We start from the raw sequence: 24373 nt of genomic DNA on the forward strand, positions 1-24373 counted from the left end.
ATTCTCTAACTGGTCCTGGTACCTAGCTACTGGACGAGCTAGCTCAAATGCTAATTTATGATTTCCACCAGCTTGTAATGAGAAGCGTACATTTTATAACATGCTAATTTATACAACGATTATCAATGCGTTTGCCAATACCATACAATATTTGGTTCTAAAGTTTTATATTTCACTGCACATGCATGATATGTGACGCTAGATAGCACATTAGCTAGCCAGCTAACCTAGCTAGTAACTAGCCAGCTCAGTCGGCAAGCCTTTAGGTCGTTTTTAATATAGAAAAGGGGTCAAAGAGAGGCACGTTTAATCAACTGGTAACTCAACCGTCGACAATAAGCTTAACTCTCAAATGTGGGCAATTGTGTTATGTTAACATTTCACCATCGTTTGTTGTTCCGTTCTATTGAGCCTAATTTGCTACTGGCTAGCTAGCTCTCGATAAATAAAATGTAGTTTATTTAGCATCGTTCTACACTCTTATCCTTGCGCATTAGTGGGAGGCGAGGGAAATATCGCTCCGCACCAGAGATACAAAAAAATAAAAAATCAAGAAAAACCTTCCACTATTTGAAACCACATAAAATAATTGTATAATTGTTAACGCATTAACAAAACGAACATAGTGTGTAGACGATAGTTAATCGTTATTCTACACGGTCCGTAAAAAAGGACTAGTTTGTTCAGGATGACGGTCTCATTATAGTTAGAAAGAAAGGATTGTCTCAATGATTGGGGAGTGATCCTGAGCCCCCCAAAAAATCCGAAATAGATCAAAGCCACGACATACTCATATGTCATCATTACCTAGTAGTATACAATATGAGTGGGATATGGATTAATGAAGATTAATCCACAGATTCTTCAATACGTTCACTAATTCCCCCCTCTATGTATACATGGTAGCGTCTGAAATAATGCCCCGGACTGCTCTCCCCATGAGACCAATGTACACTTGATTGACTCTCAGGATAACCAATAAAAATATGATGTAAGCTTAGCAACAGCGAATATGCCATTTTGTCCAATAGCAGCAATGAGAGGGAGGTCCTATATCCTAAAATCGGATTGGCTTAAATGTTCAAAAAATTTCCTAGAATTGTGGGTTAGGTAGTTTGGCATGGACGGTCTGGCTAGTAATTTACCTACATTGGAACTACATATCCCACAAAACAAGTAGAGTCAAGAAAAGCAGCATGCGCACTTGGCAGTGGTAGAGGTGATATAAAGCCGCGAACTCCTTCTGTAGTAGCATACTGGACAGTCACTGTTGTGGAGATGAAATACGAACTTGAGAAGGACTACGAGTGCTAGCGGCACGGAAATAGTTAACGTTAGTTCGCTAGCTAGCTACAGTAGCTCTGACGAATCATTCGCGAAGTAACAAGTGTTACCATTCATAACTTTGTTTTTAAGAGTAGCGACAGTGAACGTTTCGAAAGTTAGCTGAACATTTCTTGTCAAGTAAATGTTACTCATATTAAGACATAGAAACAGTATACTTAGCAAAAGTTATCTAAAAATATTTTAAATAACATTTAGTTTAATTCACACAGAGACAAAGGTTGACATGTTGTAAGGCGAACAGCCCACCCGCATACACCAGGATGACAGAACCGAGCATTGAGAAGACCCATCACCTGAAAACTTCAGATACCCCATCAGGTGGGAGAGAAAGAGTTGTGGAGCATCTCCAAACCAATGAGAGACATGGACTGGAGACTGACGGTAGGGGGCGATATGGAGATAAACAGCAGCAGTCAGAGAGCGAAGGCGGGGTTATCCCTTCAGACAAGTTGTGGCAAATGCAAGGCGGACAGAGGGAGGTGTGCCCTAGATTCGTTGCCGGAAATGCACTTCCTAAGTGCCCAGCAGCAACACAGCCTTGCCAGGAACCAGGAGCAGATGCAGCCGGGGAAGGTGGCCTCGTAGCCCACGGAAATAGTGGAGATGGACCGCACGAGGAGACCCTGAGTCAAGTGCAAGGCGAGTGTGGGAAAAGAAGCGACTCTGGCTCTCTGGGCGGCGGGGCAGCTGTAGATGCGCGCCAGGGCAAGAAGAAACACAGGCGTCGACCATCCAAAAAGAAGCGTCAATGGAAGCCCTATTTTAAACTGTCTTGGGAAGAAAAGAAAAAGCTTGACGAGCGAGAGACAGAACGAGCGTCCCGAGTGAGAGCAGAAATGTTCGCGAAGGGGTTGCCCGTTGCCCCCTACAATACAACGCAGTTCCTTATGGATGAACACGACCGAGAGGAACCGGATCTGAATACCGAAAGTGGGCCCCGACGTCAGTTGGGGACTGGTGCTCGCCCAGAGGACACCGCAAGTGAGGATGACCTATTCGATGTCGAGGAGGAGGAGGACTATGGCAGCGGTGGTGGCAGCGACGGCATCGGGAGGCCTGGAAACGCCGGTGGTGAGTTTCTTCAGAGAGACTTTTCTGAGACCTACGAGAAATACCACATCGAAAGTCTTCAAAACATGTCCAAGCAAGAGCTGGTTCAAGAATACCTGGAGCTGGAAAAGTGTATGTCCCGCCTGGAGGAAGAGAACACCCGGTTGCGACGCGCAGCCAACCCGGACATCACAAATGATAGCCAGGTGCCCCAGTCGGATTCGGCGCGGATCAGAGAATTGGAGGGTGAATTGGAGAGACTGAGGGCGCAGAACAGTGAGCAGCGTCCGCATAACCAGCAGAGCAAGGAGCGGGAGCAGATAGTCACATTAGGTGACTAGAAATGGATAGAACCAGGTAAAATGTGGAGACTGAACTGGACTTTAAAATATTGTCAGCAGTTTTATGAAATCGGTTCAGTGACAGTCCGTAAAATTGCTTTGGAATACTTTATCTTTTGTTTTCTATTTGGACTGTAAAGGCGCCTGTTTTAAACTTTTTCAATAAGTAATGTATATATTTAAAATTATTATTTTCTTTTTTATAAAGAGAATGTATTTGGAAATACGTTTTTGTTTCCCTGGTATGCATGCATTAAAGTACTCTATCCCACAATTTAAGTGAGCAGGACATGTTTGTCTAAATTTAACATTTGTCAAACAATGCTTATTTTGAGAATTTCAAATAACTTTCCACAATTAAATGTGTAAATTAAAATGTGCGCAAACATTATTTAGTTTTTTTTGTAGGGGGTAAATAAAGATTTGCCTGACATCAACATAAGTGTTTGGCTATTATCTGCAAGCCATTTTACAGCTATCTACTGAGATCATTTTCTTTCCACTATTTAGGCAGATGTAAAGTGATTGAATATGCTCAATAGCCTAGTTTTTCAGATTCATTCAGATGTGTCCATACTATCCTACTCTATTAGATTAGCCACTACCAAATCAGGTAAGTTGTGATCGCTTCACTCATGACTTATGGCCACTGTAGAGATCATATGCAGGTTGCATAATGTAACCCTTGATAAATAAAAATAAAATAGAATCTACAGTAGGCTGTACATAGCCATATGCAGGGTTACAAAAAACTAACTGCAATCAGATTAGATACTTTTGAAAAAGTAGACATCTACTTGATTTAAATAAAGGATGTTTGTGAAAACATTTTTTGTTTTCTCAATGACATTCAATTCAGCATTGGAAAAAAGGTGCAAGTTAAAGTTTGTTCCACCTGAGTGAGTCTGACAAGTCAGACACCACTATGATGATCACACTTAATGCGTTCGATAGCTCCTTTTAGTCTTATTCTAATTGAGGGGAAAGTAATCAGATTAAGTTACTAAATTTGGGAAATCCAAAAATTACATTGATTACAATGTTGGCCAGGTAACTAGCAATAGATTACATTTAGAACGTATTTTTATTTAACTAGGCAAGTCAGAACAAATTCTTATTTACAATCACGGCCTACCTCGCAGGACGCTGGGCCAATTGTGTGCCGCTCAATGGGATTCCCAATCACGACCAGTTGTGATACAGCCTGGAATCGAACCAGGGACTGTACCCAACCCTGGATATATGTCTGTAGCTGATGGTTTTGTGAGGTCTCACGACTTGACATGATATCCTTACCAAAGCTATTTTGTACTCCAAAGCTCCTTAGGTCACCTCTTGACCTGTCTCAGTGGTATGGGAAATGGACCTAATGTAGTAGGGTAAAGCTCATTGAGCAGCTAACTCCAACTTGCTAAAATAGTCTTTCTAAACAAGGCAAGGGTCCTGTTAGAGTTCCATTGCCCTACTTCCATGGTATAATTTCGGGTATGGAATTTATTGGGCCAAGGGTGACCAATGAATGTCAGGGGGGCACTCTATTCACTTTTTCATTTACTGTCATTACATTTTGCGACTACTCATAAAATTGGATTGAATTCAATGTGAATGTTAAGCATTCATAAAGTTCTTATGGAATAGTATACAGCTAAATAGTGTGAAAAGAGGGATAGTTCACACAAATTACATTGGCTTTCCTACCCTGTAAGTAGTCTATGGACAAGGTATGACATAAATCAATGCTTTGTTTACCTGGCTACTGTTTCCAAACTTTTGTGGCACAAATCCAATGCAAGTCAATGATATTAGCATGATTTGTTCTTCATGTCCAAATCATTCTAAAGTATCCAACATTGAGTGTTGCTCAATTAAGTTACTTATTACGTATTTAACAGTGGCCAGGTGAAACAAACCAATGCATGGATTTCTACCATACCTTGTCCATAGATTTATATGGTAAGGAAACCTATATGTAATTCTGTAATTTAGCCTGGTTCCAGACTCAGATATGTGGTCAACATTAACACAAAGTTGCAAATAAACTTGTGTCAATATATTTATTCAAAAATGATACATCTTATGCAAGTTTAAACTATGATTAAATACCAAGATTGCAGTGATAAATTGTCCTAGGATTAAGAAATTATTTAAATCGAGCGTTTCTCGTGGTGTACTTGGAATCCACGGATTTTCCTGAGCTCCTCTTTCGACGTTGTCTTGATCCCAATGTCTCAAATGCATACTGGCAGCCATTTGGCTGCAGCTAAGCATTTAGATTTTAGTGAGGGCTACACGATAATAAGGAGTAGGACGTTTATTTCCTTTTCATGCTTAAGTTTCCAACCGTATGCATTTGAAAAATATAGCAGTGGTTCAAAGTGCGCTGTGGGCAGAGCACATGAAATCGCTTAACCAGCTAGAGTAGTTGGTTATAAGATCGCTAATTGTTAACGTCCCTGTTTAAAATGCAGGTTAGGTAACTAGCTATATGGCTGGTCAAAATATGCATTTATTTATCAAGCTAGGCCAGCTAGCAAGCTAACGATTTCCTTGTTTTTAGCAGGAATTTGCTAACTTGTAAACACTTACATTTCCCAAATCAAACGTGGTTTACCGACATACATACACAACCAAATGTATGCAAGACTTTAGGAATCTTAATTGATTGTAGTGATATAATTTGCACCAATTTCTAGTTGTCAGGTCCTCCCTGGGTGCAGGCAAAACGCATGTAGGGAAGTGTGGCGCAAGATTAAGTGCTCTACAGTAGAATAGTTATGGGTAATGTAGTTCCAAGATTAATCTGTGAATTGCGCTGCTAGAGGGATACATTTTTTTTTAAAGTACAGTATTTTTTTTATTTTGGTGCAGGATGCGTTGGGTGGATGCCAATCAGTGGTGTCACAAACCTGTTTTTTCACAAACCTGTGAATGAATTTTGTTAATGTGGATTGACATCCTACCCCATTTCAATGACATATCTGAAACTTTTGCCTAGAATGAAGCATGTCAGCATTGACAACAGAATACTATTGACATTAAACATTCACAAAACTTTCAAGCAACTGAAAGAAATTCTATTTTTAAAACGTAATTCTGTTTATTTACATCGTATAACCTTGCTTTGAAGGAAAAAAAGCCATAGAATAAAATGGTTCCAGGTGGATAACCTTTAGTCAGTCCATTTTCTTATAAGATTGTTTACTCAATGCAATTCAAAATGTACTTTACACAATACAATATGTTACATATCAAGACAATATGTACAAAATATTATCAGACATAATAACAAACATAAGATATGTCACATTTCAAGAGACGGACACCTAAACACACATTGAGCGTTGTCAGAATGTTCTACAATTTTTGTATTTATCTTTTCCATGAAGGCATGAGCAGTTTGGATCAGCTCTGTTAAGCTCAGCTGTATGTCTCCTACAGTTTACATTGAAGGCATGAGCAGTTTGGATCAGCTCTGTTAAGCTCAGCTGTATGTCTCCTACAGTTTACATTTATACAGTTAGTTCACCAAACAAAATCTAATGCAAATGAGTTGGTACTATATTCCCATGTTTTAGGTATTGATTACCCTTACTTAGAGCTTGTTATGTGAACCATACAAAACACTGTCCACATGAAATAACCTCTGTGTGCGAGAAAAGCAGGTGAGAGCAATATGCTTTCCCTCGCCTTTGCAGCATCGGGTATTCTGGTGTTTGTTAGTGTTTGTTAGATGCAAACAGACTGCATAGACAAGTCCTTGGCCAGACAGTGTTGCTCTTAATGGCCTCCCAGAGAGGCTGCTCGTGTACACGTCTTTGGGTCAGCGGCTAAGATGTAAGCACAGCAACGAGAAGATAATGGATTCAGTCTGGCTTATAACTAGATGTGAAGGTTGAAGCTTTTGGCTTTGAGAGTCTGGAATAATGAGGGTTAATGGGGGAGGTGAGGACTGACCATGGCACTCACTGCAGAACAAAAACACCCCAGAAATCAGGCACTTGTAGGGCAACTCTTGAGGTAAGACAAGACTAACAAAAAGTCAATTACATTTAATGATGAGAAAAATCCTGTCAGGCAAACCCGAAGAATAAGTCCCATATGACATTGGTTGAGGAACAGGTAATAAAGAGTATTTGGGAAATGGAAACTCATCTTGGACCATGGCCAAGAGAATGGCATGCAAGTCTAGAAACACAGCAGACCCCAAAATGCCTACTTATGGTAACCACATTTCTGCAATCAGTCATTTGTATCCAGGAATTCTGAAGCACCCCACTCACAGTGGTCATTCACTTGAGTGAGTCTAAACTTACGGAAATGTAATATGTGACATGAAAAATCATGTGCAGATGGTGTCACACTAAAACGATTCCTGATAATATAACAAATGAAATATAATTGACAGACGTATACCAAACGTAACTTTGTGTATACATGCAGGTTGCATTTATAATCCTTGACGTTTTAACGGCATGTTGTCAATATTTTGAAGCTTTCTATGCCACCTATCAGATGAAAGCAAATGTTTCCTCTGGTACACATATGCAGGTTTGGTCAAGCAAATTATTACCAACTAATACTTCATCCAATTGAAAAGACAGTTATGATAACGTTGATGCGAGTACAGTATGTGACCGTTCTTTGATAAGAGAGCTGAGTTGCTTACAAACATTATTCTGACTTAAGTAGATAAAGCCCTGCTTGCTGCAAAATAGATAAAGTAGATAGTAGTGTCAGCAAGGGGAGAGTATGTTTCTTTCTTCAAATGCGGAAATGGATGCTATCCAGCCATGAAATGGAGAGGCATTACAACGGCCAGACCTAGGGATTTTGACTGGAGAATTTGGATGAGTTATTCTATCTTTGCTAAACGAGAGAAAGTATTTCTGCATAGAGCACTGTGAGTCACAGAGGAAGGCCATCTATGAGGAAACAAGGAACGGGAATTAAGTCAGGTTTAGGATGCTTCTTTAGGATGCTTCTTTCGGATGCTTCTTTAGGATGCGTTTAGGATGCGAGAAGTCAAATCACAATAAAAGTACTTATTCTTTTCATACCCAAAAAATATATATAATATACACTGTATATAAAACAAAAAATAATATATTAAGGGGAACATTTCAAGTAACATCTTGAAGGAAAGGATGGTGCACCTGTGTGCACTTATGTAAAACATAAAAAAGAAAACAACAACAAAAATTATAATAATGTAATAATATATATATTTACAAGGTTAACTTAACAAGGCTTTGTACAAATGTTACAAAATAGTCCAACACACAAACACCTGCACACTCAAACATACTCACGGGTATTGTCAGGCAAACACACATGTGTACAGACAGACAAACATCTGGGTTACAGACCACTACTGCTGTGTGAGCATGTGTGTGTATGAGAGTTATGTCATTTATGTGTGTTGGCAACTAGAGGAGTGTTAGAGTCAGTTGTTCTGTGGTCGTCACAGTAACAGAATATTAAGGAAGACTGATATAGAAGTCAGTGCTGGGGCCAAAGGTTAGACAGAGTTCTCCCTCATAACTCACATTCTAATACTGCCTGTACTCTTCTTATAGTGTACTTGCTGATCTCTCAGCTAGTTTGTGTGTGTTTGTGAGAAAGACAGAGAGAGAGCCCACAGCCCTGTTGAAAGTGTTACTCTGTGAGGAACCCTGGGTAGGCTTGGTTTGGCATGCTCTTCCCTGTGCACTGGGAGAGGACAGCCCACTTCCTGTGTCAGACAGGAAGCAACAGAGAGGACAGGAAGGATCCGAGTATTCAGTAACACAGTGTCTGCTGCCTGCATGAGGGCGAGTTCTTGGCATTAACATCAACAACGTCTGTCTGTCTGTCTGTCTGTCTGTCTGTCTGTCTGTCTGTCTGTCTGTCTGTCTGTCTGTCTGTCTGTCTGTCTGTCTGTCTGTCTGTCTGTCTGTCTGTCTGTCTGTCTGTCTGTCTGTCTGTCTGTCTGTCTGTCTGTCTGTCTGTCTGTCTGTCTGTCTGTCTGTCTGTCTGTCTGTCTGTCTGTCCGTCCGTCCGTCCGTCCGTCCGTCCGTCCGTCCGTCCGTCCGTCCGTCCGTCCGTCCGTCCGTCCGTCCGTCCGTCCGTCCGTCCGTCCGTCCGTCCGTCCGTCCGTCCGTCCGTCCGTCCGTCCGTCCGTCCGTCCGTCCGTCCGTCCCATTGCAGTTTAGCATTATTTTATTTTTTATTTAAACCACACAAAAAAAAGCTTTGGCAAATACTGGAATTCCCTTTGCCATGCAAACGGAGCTGAAACAAATGAAAAGGGAGCGTGAGTAGACTGGAGGCCGAAAACTGTTATCAGACCTGTCATAAGATCCCTTGTGTCTGTCTGTGGCTCTGCTGTCCACTACTCACTGCCGTCATGCAACTGACCTGGGGTCAGCACTATCTGACCCTCTGAGACAGTAGACCCTGGCTCAGCAGCTCAGGGGAGGGAGACTTTGAGAGGGAGGCCAGAGGCCTTGTAATTTACAGGCCTATCAGTCTCTGTCCATAGTTACAGGTACTGATGGAACCTGGAGGCTGGTGCTCGGCGTGTGGCGGGGGGATTCTGGCCCAGGGGAAGAGAATGTCTTGGGTCAAGCTCCTGGGGGTCGAGGGGTGACTCCTGTGGTTTGGAAGTGGCCGGCGACATGGGGAACATGTTGGTGGCTAGCGCAGGCCTCTTGTCGCCAGTCTCGGTAGGTGAGACCACCACAGTGTGTCTTCTCCAGGCCCGTCTCTTCCTCCTCGTCTCCGGGGAGAGTGGCTTCCTCAGCCCCACGATACGCAGGTCATCAGCCGAGCCCAGCAGGCGCGCACGCACCTGGTCAGCCAGAGACCCTCGCCCCTGACCCTGCCCTGTCCCGCTGGGGGTGAAAGAGGCAGCCTCGCTGGGCGGCAGAGGTTCTTTGGGCCGGGGTGGACGTAGGCTCTCCTGGCTGCTCCCTGTGGAAGGGTTGGTCCTGGATCGGTCCCTCTGGGCCCCTGGTGCCCCAGCTCCCTCCTCTTCTCCTGAAGGCCCAGGGAGGTCCAGCAGGTCCAGAGAACGAGCCTTGGTCTTCCCTCTGTCCTTTAGCTTCTTCCTGGCCAGCGTGTCACATTGGATCAGCTTGTGGGAGTTGAAGGAGGGCCGGGTGTGCAGTCTGTGGGTGGTGGAGGACGACGAGAAGGAGGAGGAGGAGGGGGTGGTGGATCGCGCCCCACCCTCGCTCCTCTCCCCAGGGTCCTGAGTGTGTGTGGAGGGGGTGGGGGTGGTGTGCTGGGGTGTGGCAGAGACAGGGTGGGGTTTGTAGTGTGTGTAGAGGAAGCTTCGTTGTCCTGCTGTGGGGGGTTGTGTGGGGGTCTGTGTGGGGGTAGGGGGTGTGAGTGTGGGTGTAATGGATGCAGGGGGGTGTTTCTCAGGTCTCTCCTGGGTAAGGGAGCGCGAGGCGAATCCGCTCTCATTGTCCGTCTCGCTCACCAGCTCACTGCGCTCGTCGTCAGCTTCATCACACCGTCCCTCAGATGCCAGGCTCCGCCCCAGTGTGGAGAGGGTGGAGTAACCGGAGACGATAGAACGAGCGTCCTCTGGCCCCCGCCACGCCCTGCCCTTCACCTCTGACGTCACTGCCTCTTCCTCAGGGAGCAGCATCACCGTCTGCCCTGCTTTCTTTTTCTCACCACCGCACGGCATGCTGGGAACTACCACCTCCTTTACCTCCACCGGCACTCTCACTCTCTCTACTACAGACTCTTCTTCTTCTTCTTCCTCCTCCTCCTCCTCCTCATCATCTTCCTCCTCCTCCTCTCCCTCTGCTCGTGGGGCGGTGTCTGCTCCTGCCACCACCAACCCCGCCTCTTCTCCCTCCTCCACCCCCAGGTGGCTGGCTTTGATTGGCTCGTGCTCCGAGTCGTCGTCTGTGCTGCTGCCCACGAGGTGGCCGTTGTGGCGATTCCTGCGCTTGCGTCCGGTGACGGCGGACATGATGGACAGGGTCAGAAAGTCCTTGGCAGTGAGGTCTCGCTTTGACCCCCACGAACCCTGAGGCAAAACAAAGTCACATAGGTCAAAGGTCGGACGATTTACACAACCTCAACCATAACTAGATAGTGTGAAGAAACATTTTGTGACTTGCTTCAGCTCTATGGAAGTATTTTTATGGTTGTGAAGAAGATTGTTTTGTGTCTGTGAAACTGTCCCCAGCTTCTGCTATATGTGTGGCCAGAAGTCGAGTGGCCAGAAGTTCAATAACAAGTGAAGAACAGCATAGTTGGCTATACGAGACCTTACCTTAGATTTAGCTGAGTCACTGTTGGTTGAGTCTAAGAGAGGACAAAGAGAGAGGATCAGAGGAGAAAGGTACACTGTAAAGCTGGTCTGTGTTACATGGGAGGGGAGGAGGAGCGTGAATGGCAGCGATGGGGGGGGGGCACAGAGCTGCCGCTTCAGAAAACAATAAACCTTTCTGTTATCTAGCTAGCTAGAGCTTTTAAAACACACTATTTCGACACTGTTATAACACAGGAAATATGACTGCTCTAATGTAACACTAATCCAATTAGTAGAGAGTTGTGCATCCTCTGTGCCTACCTTCTACCCGTTCACCTTCCCCTAAGGGAACAGAACCATACAGACACTGGTCACACACCATTAACACACAGGACAACGTGTCATCACAAACCACCGATTGTCATGGAGTTGATCATACTGACTGGTATGTGACCAGGGTTGTTGGAGAGAGGGGCGAGGGTGGGGAAAAACAACAGCATTAAGGAATCGCAGCACACACTGATGACATCACGGCAAACACTGATGACATCAACCGGTGAAGGAAGCGTCGGGGAGGAGGGAAGGCAGAATACAAGGTTGAGTAAAGGGTTTTTCAATCACCACACACTTAGTCACACCACCTCGCACACACGCCCTCGCTCACACGCCCTCGCTCTCACACACACACTCTCACGCTCACACTCTCATGCTCACACTCACATAACTAACCTTGTGGGAAGACACAATTCAGTCCCATTCTAAATCCTATTTTCCCTAACCCTAACCTTAACCTGAAAACCTTACCGTAACCCTAAGCCTAGCTCCTAACCCTAAAACTAACCCCAGCTCCTAACTCTAAAACTAACCCCAGCTCCTAACCCTAACCCCCTGGAAATAGCATTTGACCTTGTCGGTACTAAGAAAATGTCCCCGGTCAAATCTTTTGTTTGTTTACTTTTTTATATTCTTTGTTTACTATAACACACACACACACACACACACACACACACACACACACACACACACACACACACACACACACACACACACACACACACACACACACACACACACACACACACACACACACACACACACACACACACACACACACACACACACACACACACACACACACACACACTAAAACCCCAGAGTAACACATGAGAGGGCCCATAGAGAATGAGTGGAGCAGGTGAGGCAGACAGGACAGACAGATGGACAGACCACTGTAGAGGGGCTTTCTCTCTCAGTGACAGAGTACACAAAGTGCAGGGTCATCCTCACACACACCTCCTGCCTTAGTCAAGCTGACACAAAGGGAGCCGAGAGCAACTTCCTCTGAAGATGGTGACACATACCAAACACACCCACCACACCCACCCATCTTTCACTAACAAACACCATCACACCAAAACTCACAATTTCTCTCACACACACACACACACACACACACACACACACACACACACACACACACACACACACACACACACACACACACACACACACACACACACACACACACACACACAGGAATTGGCAGGGGAAGTCCCATCCTACCGCAGTGGCTGCTCCACAGGCTCAGCTAAGAGAGGGATGCAGCGATGTAGAAGAGACAGTGAAGGATGAGTAATAAAGAAGAAAAGAAAACCAGGTGAGAGGAAAGAAGCACACAGTCTAGTGATCAAATCAGGAAGGAGAGAAACTCAGCAAGGGCAAATCATTTCAAATGTATGTCATGCCTATTTCCTGGTTGCATGGGATTGGTTCAACTGTGTGGCTGTCAATAATTATTGCCAGTCGCCGATTGGCCAGTTTGGCCACAGTGTGAACCGTGATTGGTCTGCACAGGCTGTCAGTAGCTCAGTGCAGGTTGTGACTGGTACATTTGGGCAGTGGCGGGCGGGCCCTCACCTGACGCCTCCCCTAGCAGAGCGGTCTTGCCAATGTTGGAGAGCAAGTGGTCGATATTGGGGGCAGGCACCAGGTCCTTCGTGTCTACTGGAGTCTGAAGGGGAGAAAGGCATCGAGTCATAAACAACACATGAACACTGGATTCCTGCATCAGAATCGGTGACTTTGTCCCAAATGGCAACCGTTTCTCCATATAATGCGCTATTCTTCCCCGGCCCATAGGGCTCTGGTAAGAAGTAGTGCACTACGAAGGGAATAGGGTGCAATATGAGACGCAGGCAATGACACATAGATCAGATATACTGTATCATATCACATCCTCTGACTTGCAGGATTCTATTTGGGCTGGTTACTGGAGCAGATTACACAGTGAGCTCCAACATGACCGTGTGAACTGAACAGCTGCTCCCACATAGTCTCCACGGTTTGCAGAGTAAGTCCCACTGTACCTTCTCATCCTTGTCCAGGTCCTCACTGAAAAACCAGAGATACTGTGGGAGGAAACAGAGTGCGAGAGGAGACAGAGAGAAAGAAGAGATCTGTGAGAAGATATTCCCGACAGGGTAGCGCCAGCTCACTGGAGGATCGTTAACATGAAGCCCAGTAAACAGGTTTGTCATTGGTTGGGATGAGAGGGTCACTCACGTGTTGGATGAGCGTCTCGACTATCTTGTAGCGGTCAGGCATGTGAGTCACCATGTCTGTCATGTTGTCTTCAGACGTCCGCACCAGCGTGGGCCCGAACACCAGGGCCAAGTTGCGAGGTTCCATCTACGCGCACAGAAACAACACATCTCCTTATAAACCAGACTTCCTTAATAATAATCCGTTGCTATGGCGACCATGTGTTAACACACCCGAACTGTAACACTGTGAAAAGTCGGGCACTTTACATAGGGAATAAAGTGCCACTGTTTGCGGGACAAAAGACCACTATATAGGGAATAGGGTGCCATTTGGGACGCGCGGCCAATAGTAACCCGTTCACGTTAGAGCACCACGATAGCAGTGTCCGGACCTTGTTTTTCTCACAGTGGTCGGCTACCGTCTTCAGATGGCCAACCAGGAACTTGAGAGTGTGGTAGTAATGGTCCGGTAAGTCACGGATCTAACAGAGAGAGAGAGACAGAGAGAGAGAGACAGAGAGAGAGAGACAGAGAGAGACAGAGACAGAGACAGAGACAGAGACAGAGACAGAGACAGAGAGAGAGATAAGGAGAAATATGTCAACACCTCTGAGTATCCTGGGTAATCTGCTAGCCCTTGAACATATCATCCTTCCAGAGAAAGACGACACCGGATATGCCAATAGAGGAACACGCTCTGACAACATACCAGTTTTTTCATGGTCTTTAGCCGGTCCCCGGCATTCTCCATCCGGTTAGCGTCGATGAAGTCATTGTACTTATCTGTGAGGATGAGAGTAATATGAATAGTTGCAGTACATTGACATAAAAACTAACATTCAAAAACATTAAAAAGGAGGATGAATGTGAGATGATTCCTGCCTTTACTGACGGTTCTTCTACCAAAACTGGGACTCACCGTCAGTGAAGAGGGGCTCCGGAAGTTTCCTGAAGAAAGACTTGAGCAAGCTGCTGATCACGTTCAGGTCCTGCCATTTCTGTGAAACGGTAAGAACAGGGTGGGGAGGGGGAGAGGTCAAAGGCAAGACTAAAAGGTCTTTAGAGACAGGGTTGGATAGAATCGTTGATGTTCATATCATCCTTTCCCTATGCTGAACACACTTGTATACCCCACTGATGCTGTTTAACACCATCCCACAGATGACTAGATATACTGTGTCTATCTAACCCAGTCACTGTGTACTGTGCCTATTGCTTACTGTACGTTAGGTTGTGTGTGTGTGTGTGTGCGCCTGTGCGTGCGTGCGACTGGGTTCCTGCTCTGCTCACCTCCTCTGCAGGGTTGATGTCCGACCCCTTGTTGAGCTGGTCCTGAAGGCTGGACACCACTGCGTTGTTCCCTGGGACCCTGTAGATGCCGGTGTACTCCAGACCCATCTCCTCCACCAGCCCACAGCAGATCTCCACGATCATAGGGATGAACTGGGAGGACGGACAGACAGACAGGAGAGGGGAGGGTCGGACAGGAGTGGACCCACATAACCTTACCAGCACACAGATACATCATAGTAAACAGTAGACACACACTGACCCATACATGTCCATATGCCATTCATTTTCAGTAAATACTTTCACAGGGCATATAAACACGCACAGAATGATACATTTACAGTATATGATCAGATGAGATTAGAGGCTCTGGCTGACTTTGTTGTTGGCGGCTGGCTGGCAGTCTTCTAGCCGCACTCCAAAAGCCTTGGGCGCTGACTTCTTGGACTTCTTCATGATGTTGATCCCCCATGGTGACTTAGGGGGGCTGCTCTCATCTGGGGACAGACAGAGGGACAGCGAGTCAGACAGACACCGAGTCAGAGCAAACATCCACCTGGAATGACCACTGCTGGCTGGTTCCTGTCTCTGACCTTTGCCCTCAGGTTTGGGTGAGCGCGGCGCCCCGGCAGCGTTCTCCATCTTGGCCAGCAGGAAGGACGGCTTGGCACGGGACACCCTGGGCGAGGAGTCCGGCTTGTTGCCTGTTGGACTGGAGGCAGAGGGAGACAGAGAGAAGACTGTTACAAACAGACTCTACCAGCCAATGGCAAGCAAGATGGATGTACCAAACACTACTGCTGTATAGTGACAGGTATGTGTCCCTCACCTCTGTTTCCTGTAGTCATTGAGCTTCTTACTGATCAGAGCCTGTCTTGAGAATCCCAGCTCCTGAGACAAACACACAGTCCACTCCCTCATCAATACAGGCTTACACTGTAGCAAACACCAGTGAAGAAAGGTGCCGTGTGCAACAATGTGATACATAAAGGAGATACAGGAGATACATAAATAGAAGGCAGTCTGTGACATAAGATATGAGGGTTCTAGGGTCAGAGTTGAGAGGGTTCTAGGGTCAGAGTTGAGAGGGTTCTAGGGTCAGAGTTGAGAGGGTTCTAGGGTCAGAGTTGAGAGGGTTCTAGGGTCAGAGTTGAGAGGGGTCTACGGTCAGAGTTGAGAGGTAAGAGGTCAGTTGAGAGGTGAGAGTGGTGCCCTCTGACCCACCTCATTGTCGGTCTTGCTGTTCTCACTGATGACCTTGATCCAGTCCAGCATGTCCTCTCTGTCCTCGGCCTGCAGCAGGTACTCACAAAAGTCCTGAGTGGTCAGACGCAGTGCGTGCTTGCGCTTGGTCTCGCTGTACGCTATGTCCACCAGGCAGCCCCGGATGCTGATTGGCTGCTCCTCGTCGGCATCGCCTCCCAGAGTGGCGCCCCGCAGGACCGCCTCCCGCTTGTCCTTGTAGAGGAAGAGCGAGTGGGAGCGCAACACCGAGAAGACCCGCCTCCACGGACGCATGCCGCTGCCCACCTTCTGCAACACAGAACGGAACGGAGAAAGTGAGAGAAAGGACAGAGAGAGAGAGAGAGAGAGAGAGAGAGGAAATGGTTCATTAAACTGCAGCAGGTCCTATTCCTCTACTCGTTCTTTCCTGCTTTCTCCTCCCTCTCTCTCACCTTGCCCTTCTCCGTGAGGATCTGTTTGTAGTGCAGCCATCCCTCTCTCCATATGTCACTGTAGCTGATGCTGCCCAGCTCTGAGGTGGAGTGGCGTTTGGAGCGCACCTCCTCCGCTGCCCCCAGACTGTCCAGAGACTAACACACACACACACACACACACACACACACACACACACACACGGTCAAAAGTGACACACCACTCCACAACAGGTTTTTAGGATAAACACACTGAAGAAAAAAAACAGATGGATTCAGACACACTTCCCAAGCTGCCAGGTCCTCTGCAATCAGCAGTGTGGTCACATGTAGGATACAGCCTACTGTTGTTGTGAAACAGGGGGAAAACTCACCCCATCAGTGAAGAAACTCTTCACTCTCTTTGGCAGCCTCCTATGGAGAATAAAACAGAGGGTTAGTTTAAAATGACTACCGCAAGATTTCCTATGAATTGAATTGATCATATGCTCCCGATGAGTCCCTCTTAAATCGCTTTCCCACGTCTCCCCCCGGTGTTCCGTTACTCACGAGAAGACGCGGCCCTCCTCTCCCCTGAAGGTGTTGAGTCCCTCGTCACATGACTTGGAGCGTTCCGTGGTGATGGCTAGAAGATAGGAGGAACGGCGACTGGATTTAATACTGCCTGCTCAGTGGGAGACGGAGCGAGTGAGAGAGAGAGGGAAAGAAAGAAAGAAAGAAGGAAAGGAAGAAAGAAAGAAAGAAGGAAAGAGAAGAATGTAGATGTAATGGCAGTCAGAGGATGAGAGAAGGTTAAGGAGTGTGGGGTTAAGAGACGAGGGTGAGCGGTTGACAGAGCTGGAGGGTGGTTGGGTGAGGTGGTTGGGGTGAGGTAGCGGGTGAAGAGGTGGGCTGGCAGGATGGACTCAGGTTAGGTTAGATCTTCTCAGGTCACTTCGCTCACTACTGTCGTGCAAGGGGAGTCTGTCTGTCAGACTGGGCTAAAGCTGGGTGTACGAGGACCTCTGGACTTCATGCTCTAGTCTATACAGAGGAAAACACACTTTCTACCAAAGGTAAAGAGTAACCACATTCACTTCAGTGACGCATATACATCTGCCTAGGCGGAGAGACTACATTTGCTTTAGGGTGCGCATGCATCTTACCAGGCACAAAGAAGTACACAAGGCCTATTCACTGGAGGCTAATTGACCTCTTCGCCATGGAAAAATTGTCAATCAACTCATGCAGAGAGACAAAGGAGCATGCTGTGTACAGTAAGCCATTCTCTCCATAGATGTGGAGGTGGCATGTCTGCTCGCATGGTACCAGACACCGCAGAGAGGGGTGCTGGGTGGGTTCTGGTATGGCTGCATGCAGGGGGTCGGTCCGGGGTAGTCCGGCTCAAGGGGGACACTCACTGCAGTCGTGTGAGAAGAGCCTGGTTAGGGGGAAGGTGAAGGTGGGGGAGGCGGGGCTGGTGACGATGGCGGGCGCTGAGCTCATGCCGCTGGACACCACGGAGGAGGCGGGTACGTGGCGGGCACGGAGGTCAGCGCTGGGGCTCGTCGGCTCATCTGTGTGTGTGGGGGGGGGTAGAGGGAGGAGGAGAGGGAAGGACAGAGGGAAGGGAAAGGGAAAAGGTGGGGAGACAGGAGAGGAAGAAGGGAGGAAGGGAAGTAGAGGGAAGGTTAGAAAAGGGAAGAGGGCAGAATCAAGGGTGAGAGGACGAGAGGGAAGGATAGAGGGAGGAGGGGAGAGGATTTGAAGGAAGGGAGAGCGATGAGGTACCACCAGAGGGTGACCATAAAGGACAGAGATACTGATTTCAAAAGGGAATGCTCCGGTTCTCTGAGAACCTTTGACCAGACACAGTACTTACGTACTCACTTTCTTTGTCCTTCTAACACACAAACACCGTACACACAGATTATAACATGTGTTCTATGAAGCATCCTCAACGAGAAAGTGGATGAAAATGGTCAGGAAAGAACAAGGCAGAACTGCAATTTAGAACTTCAATAACGTATCTGTAAATGAGCCATATTACAGCTCTATTGCATAAAAACACACACACACACACACACACACACACACACACACACACACACACACACACACACACACACACACACACACACACGGACAATAGACAAACTAATAAGGTGGAAAGTAAAACAACATACAGAGAGATTGAAACAACACCCTATGCTATACCTGTGTCTGCGGCCTCCATGAGAACAGTTCTTCAAATAGAAACGGAAAAGGCTTCGAGTACCATGTAATAACGCTACGCTTCAGTTCTTTATCAACTAGCGGGTTGGGAAGAATGTGTAAGGCTGTGTGTGATTCAGTGTGTTCATTTGTGTGATTGCATTACACTGGTTAGCTGCTATGTATTTTCAAAATGAAAGCAGTCATTTCAAAGTTGAATGACAGAAATACATAAAACAACCATAAGTAATATATCGAAGATCATTGTTGGGGAGTAATGGATTACATGTAATGTGTTACATATAACTGATTACAACAAAAACTAACCAGCAAAAATATTGTAATCAGATTACAGATTCCTTTGAAAAACTAGAAGATTTACTTGGATTACTTTTAAATTCATAAAGGATGTTGGCGATTTTTTGTTGTTGTTGACACCTTTCTGTTTCCTCATTGAAATAGAACCCTGTATATAGCTACTGACCCTGGAACTGACCCTGTATATAGTTACTGACCCTGGAACTGACCCTGTATATAGCTACTGACCCTGGAACTGACCCTGTATATAGTTACTGACCCTGGAACTGACCCTGTATATAGCTACTGACCCTGTAACTGACCCTGTATATAGCTACTGACCCTGGAACTGACCCTGTATATAGCTACTGACCCTGGAACTGACCCTGTATATAGTTACTGACCCTGGAACTGACCCTGTATATAGCTACTGACCCTGTAACTGACCCTGTATATAGTTACTGACCCTGGAACTGACCCTGTATATAGCTACTGACCCTGGAACTGACCCTGTATATAGTTACTGACCCTGGAACTGACCCTGTATATAGTTACTGACCCTGGAACTGACCCTGTATATAGCTACTGACCCTGTAACTGACCCTGTATATAGTTACTGACCCTGGAACTGACCCTGTATATAGCTACTGACCCTGGAACTGACCCTGTATATAGTTACTGACCCTGGAACTGACCCTGTATATAGTTACTGACCCTGGAACTGACCCTGTATATAGTTACTGACCCTGGAACTGACCCTGTATATAGTTACTGACCCTGGAACTGACCCTGTATATAGCTACTGACCCTGGAACTGACCCTGTATATAGTTACTGACCCTGGAACTGACCCTGTATATAGTTACTGACCCTGGAACTGACCCTGTATATAGCTACTGACCCTGGAACTGACCCTGCATATAGCTACTGACCCTGGAACTGACCCTGTATATAGCTACTGACCCTGGAACTGACCCTGTATATAGTTACTGACCCTGGAACTGACCCTGTATATAGTTACTGACCCTGGAACTGACCCTGTATATAGCTACTGACCCTGGAACTGACCCTGCATATAGCTACTGACCCTGGAACTGACCCTGTATATAGCTACTGACCCTGGAACTGACCCTGTATATAGTTACTGACCCTGGAACTGACCCTGTATATAGTTACTGACCCTGGAACTGACCCTGTATATAGTTACTGACCCTGGAACTGACCCTGTATATAGTTACTGACCCTGGAACTGACCCTGTATATAGTTACTGACCCTGGAACTGACCCTGTATATAGTTACTGACCCTGGAACTGACCCTGTATATAGTTACTGACCCTGGAACTGACCCTGTATATAGCTACTGACCCTGGAACTGACCCTGTATATAGTTACTGACCCTGGAACTGACCCTGTATATAGCTACTGACCCTGGAACTGACCCTGTATATAGTTACTAACCCTGGAACTGACCCTGTATATAGTTACTGACCCTGGAACTGACCCTGTATATAGCTACTGACCCTGGAACTGACCCTGTATATAGTTACTGACCCTGGAACTGACCCTGTATATAGTTACTGACCCTGGAACTGACCCTGTCTATAGTTACTAACCCTGGAACTGACCCTGTATATAGTTACTGACCCTGGAACTGACCCTGTATATAGTTACTGACCCTGGAACTGACCCTGTATATAGTTACTTACCCTGGAACTGACCCTGTATATAGCTACTGACCCTGTAACTGACCCTGTATATAGTTACTGACCCTGGAACTGACCCTGTATATAGTTACTGACCCTGGAACTGACCCTGTATATAGCTTCTTACTTTCTCGTATTCTTATTATTTATAGAAAAAATGTCTTGTTTGTTTTTGTTCTACCGTATGTTATTTTTCGCACTAATTATTGATTACTGCATCGTTGGGTTTAGAGCTCGCAGGAAAGGCATTTCACTGTTGTCACGCGTGACATTAAAACGTGAAACCTATCTGTATTAAAGTACAAAGCGATGGGTTAAAAGAAGCCAACATACACCATAGTGCGACATCAGCCATGTAAACTCTAACGTTGATTTATCCTGCAATAGTAATCTAAAAGTAACTGAAAGTCATCCGATTGTTACTGAGTTTGGGTAATCCAAAAGTTACAGTACTGATTACAATTTTGGACAGGTAACTAGTAACTCTAGCAGATGTCATTTAGAAAGTAACCTACCCAACCTTGTCCAAGATAACCCTACCACGTTCATCTCAACCATTCTAAAACACACACAAGGGGATGTGAAACCAGCCAGCCACAACACACTTTCTGACTGACAGAGAGGATTATGGACCAGACTAGTGTTTGCATTTAGGGAGGGAAGGGTAGGGTTTTTCCCATGTTTAACTTTTGTAGCTTCAGGTCCGAATGCTGGCCTCACTAATAACCACGGCTGCTGCGCCTGTCTGTGAGTACCTTCACTAAACAGCAGAGGGCAGCAGATCTTCAGTCTCAAATGGAAGCTATGGCTCAAAGACGACTTGGCTCTCAACTCGAAAGCAACCCCTATAGCCTTAACTTGAACTTTTGAAACGGAATGTTATGCTTTCTTGTATTGTTACAAGGTGCTCAAAACATAACTTTTCATGCAACACTCATCCCTCTCTCCCCTATGTCTGTTTCTTCTCTCACCATACCTCTCCACAGACATATTCTCCCCTCTATTCCATCTCTGCTTCCACTTTCACTGCCTTCCACCTGCTTTCCTCTGTCTCTCCCTCACAATCTCCTCTTCTCTCCGCATCCGTCCGTTTCTCGTCTCGGGTTCTAGGGTCAGCCCAACAGAGGCAGTAGGAGAAGAGGCGGAAACATTCCCAATCTGGGATGTGGAATCTGCCTGTTTACAGCCGAGCCCAGAAATAGCCGCTCTCGCTGCCTGTGGGTTTAACAAAGGCCATCATTAACAGAGCCAGCAGCAGCAGAGCAGCGCCAGTAGAGAGAGGAGCTCCCAGCCACCACACTACAGGACTTAGAATGGAGCAGGGATCTATACTACTACAACACACTCCTATAGCCTACTACCACTTCCCCTTCTCCATAGGAGACGCCATGACCTCACCCGCTCACACAGAGACACAGAGAGAGGGTGAAAGAGAGATGCCTTTGAGAGCATAGGCCATGTTTTGGCTAGCTCAGTATGTATGTGTGTGTGTGTGTGTGTTGTGTGGATGGTAGTGGCTCTGTGTGTCTGTTGTGGGGAGGGGCTGTGGACTGGTGAATAACCCTTCCATCTCCCAGTGGTACACAAAGGCAGCATTGAGGGCGGTGGGCAGAGAGGGCAATGCCTGAGGCTGGCAGTGTGACAGAGACAGTCTGGACCCTTACTGTACTGTGACTCACAGGGGGTCCCACTACCACCAGGCCCCCTGTCCCACCATCGAGACTTCTGGCTTCCTAATAAGACCCAATCCTAGGATTTACAGTATAAATGCTCCAATACGTAATTCCTTTCATTGGTTTTGCTACCGCAAGCTACCAACACTATTCAAAAAGGGGACTACAGTGAGTGAAAGCACCATATAGAGAAACGCTAAGTCAAACGACCGATACTAGAGGGCAAGAGAATCCAACCACCATCCTGGACAGCACAGACTCTGCTTTTGTGCGTCTGTCTACTACACAGCCTCATCCTCTACAGCCTATTAAATCATGTTCCCAAACAACCAGATCACAGATCCTATCAGGGAGAGGAAAAGATGGAGAGATAGAGAAACAGCAAGAGAGGAGTTTGAAGTCTATGGTCATTAAACATGCCTCAGCTTGCATCCCTGACTCTTGAGCAGGAAGGAAGAGAAGCAGCAAGAATTTTCTCCGTTCCCTGGTTTTCTTCCTTATTAAATATCTTTCTTTATAGGTCTCTCTCGCTCTCTATGTTCCTCAAGGTTTGGCCCCACATTGAGGGCATCTCTCCATTTTAACGGAGGCACAAGTTTCCGACACAGCTCATTTGAATCCGCTTTGCCACTTTGCTGACCTCAGTTGTTGTCCTGACCATCTGAGGGTGTGGAGTAGCCTACCTTGCTTATAGATTGTCTGCATACTCCTTGGATTTCGTCACATTTGATTGTGTTACAAAGTGGGATTAAAATGGATTTAACTGTCATTTCTTTTGTCAACGATCGACACGAGATACTCTAAACTCTAAAGTTAAAGATGAAATAAAAATAAAACAGTCATATGCCTTGATTAGTTCATTAATAATAATTATAATGATTAGTCACCCCCCTGAGTCGGTACATGTTAGGAGCACATTTGGCAGACGATGACAGCTGTGAGTCTTGTGAGTAAATCTCCTAAGAGCTTCTCCCACCTGTATTGTGCGATATTTGCCCATTATCCTTTAAAAAAAATTTAAAAAATAATCTTCAAGCTCTGCCAAGGTGTTGGGGATCATGGCTAGACAGCAATTTTTCAAATCTTGCCATACATTTTCAAGCAGATTTAAGTCAAAACGGTAACTGGGTTATTTCCAAAGTCAAGCATACCCATACCACGATGCAGTCACCGCCATGCTTGACAATTAGGAGGCAGTTACTCAGTGGGGTTTTGGACCAAACATAAGACTTTGCATTTTGGCCAAAACGTGTATTCCTTTGCCATGTTTTATTTGCAATATTGCATGAGTGCCTTATCGCATATATATATATGCATGTTTTGGAATATTTTTTATTCAGTATATCTGTATTCTTCTTTTCACTCTGTCATTTAGGTTAGTATTGCGGAGGCACTACAATGTTGTTGACCCATCTTCAGTTTCCTCCCATCAGTGCCATTGAATTCTGTAACTGTTTTAAAATCACCAATGGCCTCATGGTAACATCCCTGTGCGCGCGTGCGCGCGCGCGCACACGCACACGCACACGCACACGCACACGCACACACACACACACACACACACACACACACACACACACACACACACACACACACACACACACACACACACACACACACACACACACAGTTTCATTCCTGTCCTGCAGCTCAGTTCAGTTCAGAAGGACGACTGTATCTTTGTGTCTGGATGATGTAAATACATCCCCCACAGCATTATGATTAACTTGGCCATGCTTAAAGATATATATTCAATGTCTGATTTGTTATTGTTACCCATCTACCAATCACTGCCCTTCTTTATGAGGCGTTTGAAAAGCTCCCTGGTCTTTGTAGTTGAATCTGTGCTTGAAATTCAGTACTTGACTGAGGGACCTTACATATGTGGTATGTATGGGGGACAGAGGAAGAGTTAGTCATTTAAAAATCATATCAACCCCTATTATTTCACACTGTGAGTCCATGTAACTTGTGTGATTTGTTAAGCCACAGTTTACTCCTGAACTCATTTAGGCTTGTCTAAACAA

At 45.9% G+C, this 24373-nt stretch overlaps 2 protein-coding genes across 14 annotated transcripts in view; one reads left to right on the top strand and one right to left on the bottom strand.

Moving 5' to 3' along the window:
- The first annotated feature begins 1109 nt into the window (after positions 1–1109).
- On the top strand, positions 1110–3175 carry LOC109898381 (protein HEXIM-like). The gene has a single exon (XM_020493344.2). The coding sequence runs from the start codon at positions 1608–1610 to the stop codon at positions 2736–2738; it is 1131 nt and encodes a 376-aa protein (XP_020348933.1). The 5' UTR covers positions 1110–1607; the 3' UTR covers positions 2739–3175.
- A 2635-nt stretch (positions 3176–5810) lies between these two features.
- The window catches only part of LOC109897280 (rho GTPase-activating protein 23), a 100034-nt gene continuing 81471 nt past the window's right edge, over positions 5811–24373 (bottom strand). For 6 of the 13 annotated variants that reach the window (XM_031833958.1, XM_031833957.1, XM_031833955.1 and 3 more), the window contains 17 exons: positions 17881–18036; positions 17030–17144; positions 16855–16894; positions 16502–16639; positions 16050–16358; positions 15655–15716; positions 15419–15537; positions 15204–15322; positions 14826–14978; positions 14455–14533; positions 14245–14318; positions 13928–14017; positions 13555–13680; positions 13359–13400; positions 12910–13003; positions 11014–11045; positions 5811–10764 (listed from right to left, as the gene is read on the bottom strand). In XM_031833958.1, the coding sequence (XP_031689818.1) occupies positions 9259–10764; positions 11014–11045; positions 12910–13003; positions 13359–13400; positions 13555–13680; positions 13928–14017; positions 14245–14318; positions 14455–14533; positions 14826–14978; positions 15204–15322; positions 15419–15537; positions 15655–15716; positions 16050–16358; positions 16502–16639; positions 16855–16894; positions 17030–17144; positions 17881–18036 (3254 nt within the window). In that variant the 3' untranslated portion in view covers positions 5811–9258. Of the gene's footprint in view, positions 10765–11013; positions 11046–12555; positions 12581–12909; positions 13004–13358; positions 13401–13554; positions 13681–13927; positions 14018–14244; positions 14319–14454; positions 14534–14825; positions 14979–15203; positions 15323–15418; positions 15538–15654; positions 15717–16049; positions 16359–16501; positions 16640–16854; positions 16895–17029; positions 17145–17880; positions 18037–24373 lie in introns of all 13 variants that reach the window. The other 7 variants (XM_031833959.1, XM_031833951.1, XM_031833954.1 and 4 more) reach the window with 5 other exon arrangements.

Source organism: Oncorhynchus kisutch, linkage group LG10, assembly GCF_002021735.2.
Source record: "Oncorhynchus kisutch isolate 150728-3 linkage group LG10, Okis_V2, whole genome shotgun sequence".
Classification (NCBI taxonomy): domain Eukaryota; kingdom Metazoa; phylum Chordata; class Actinopteri; order Salmoniformes; family Salmonidae; genus Oncorhynchus; species Oncorhynchus kisutch.

Bases quoted from the DNA above. Each gene is read 5' to 3' on its own strand.
- LOC109898381 (XM_020493344.2), top strand. From the start codon at position 1,608: ATGACAGAACCGAGCATTGAGAAGACCCATCACCTGAAAACTTCAGAT.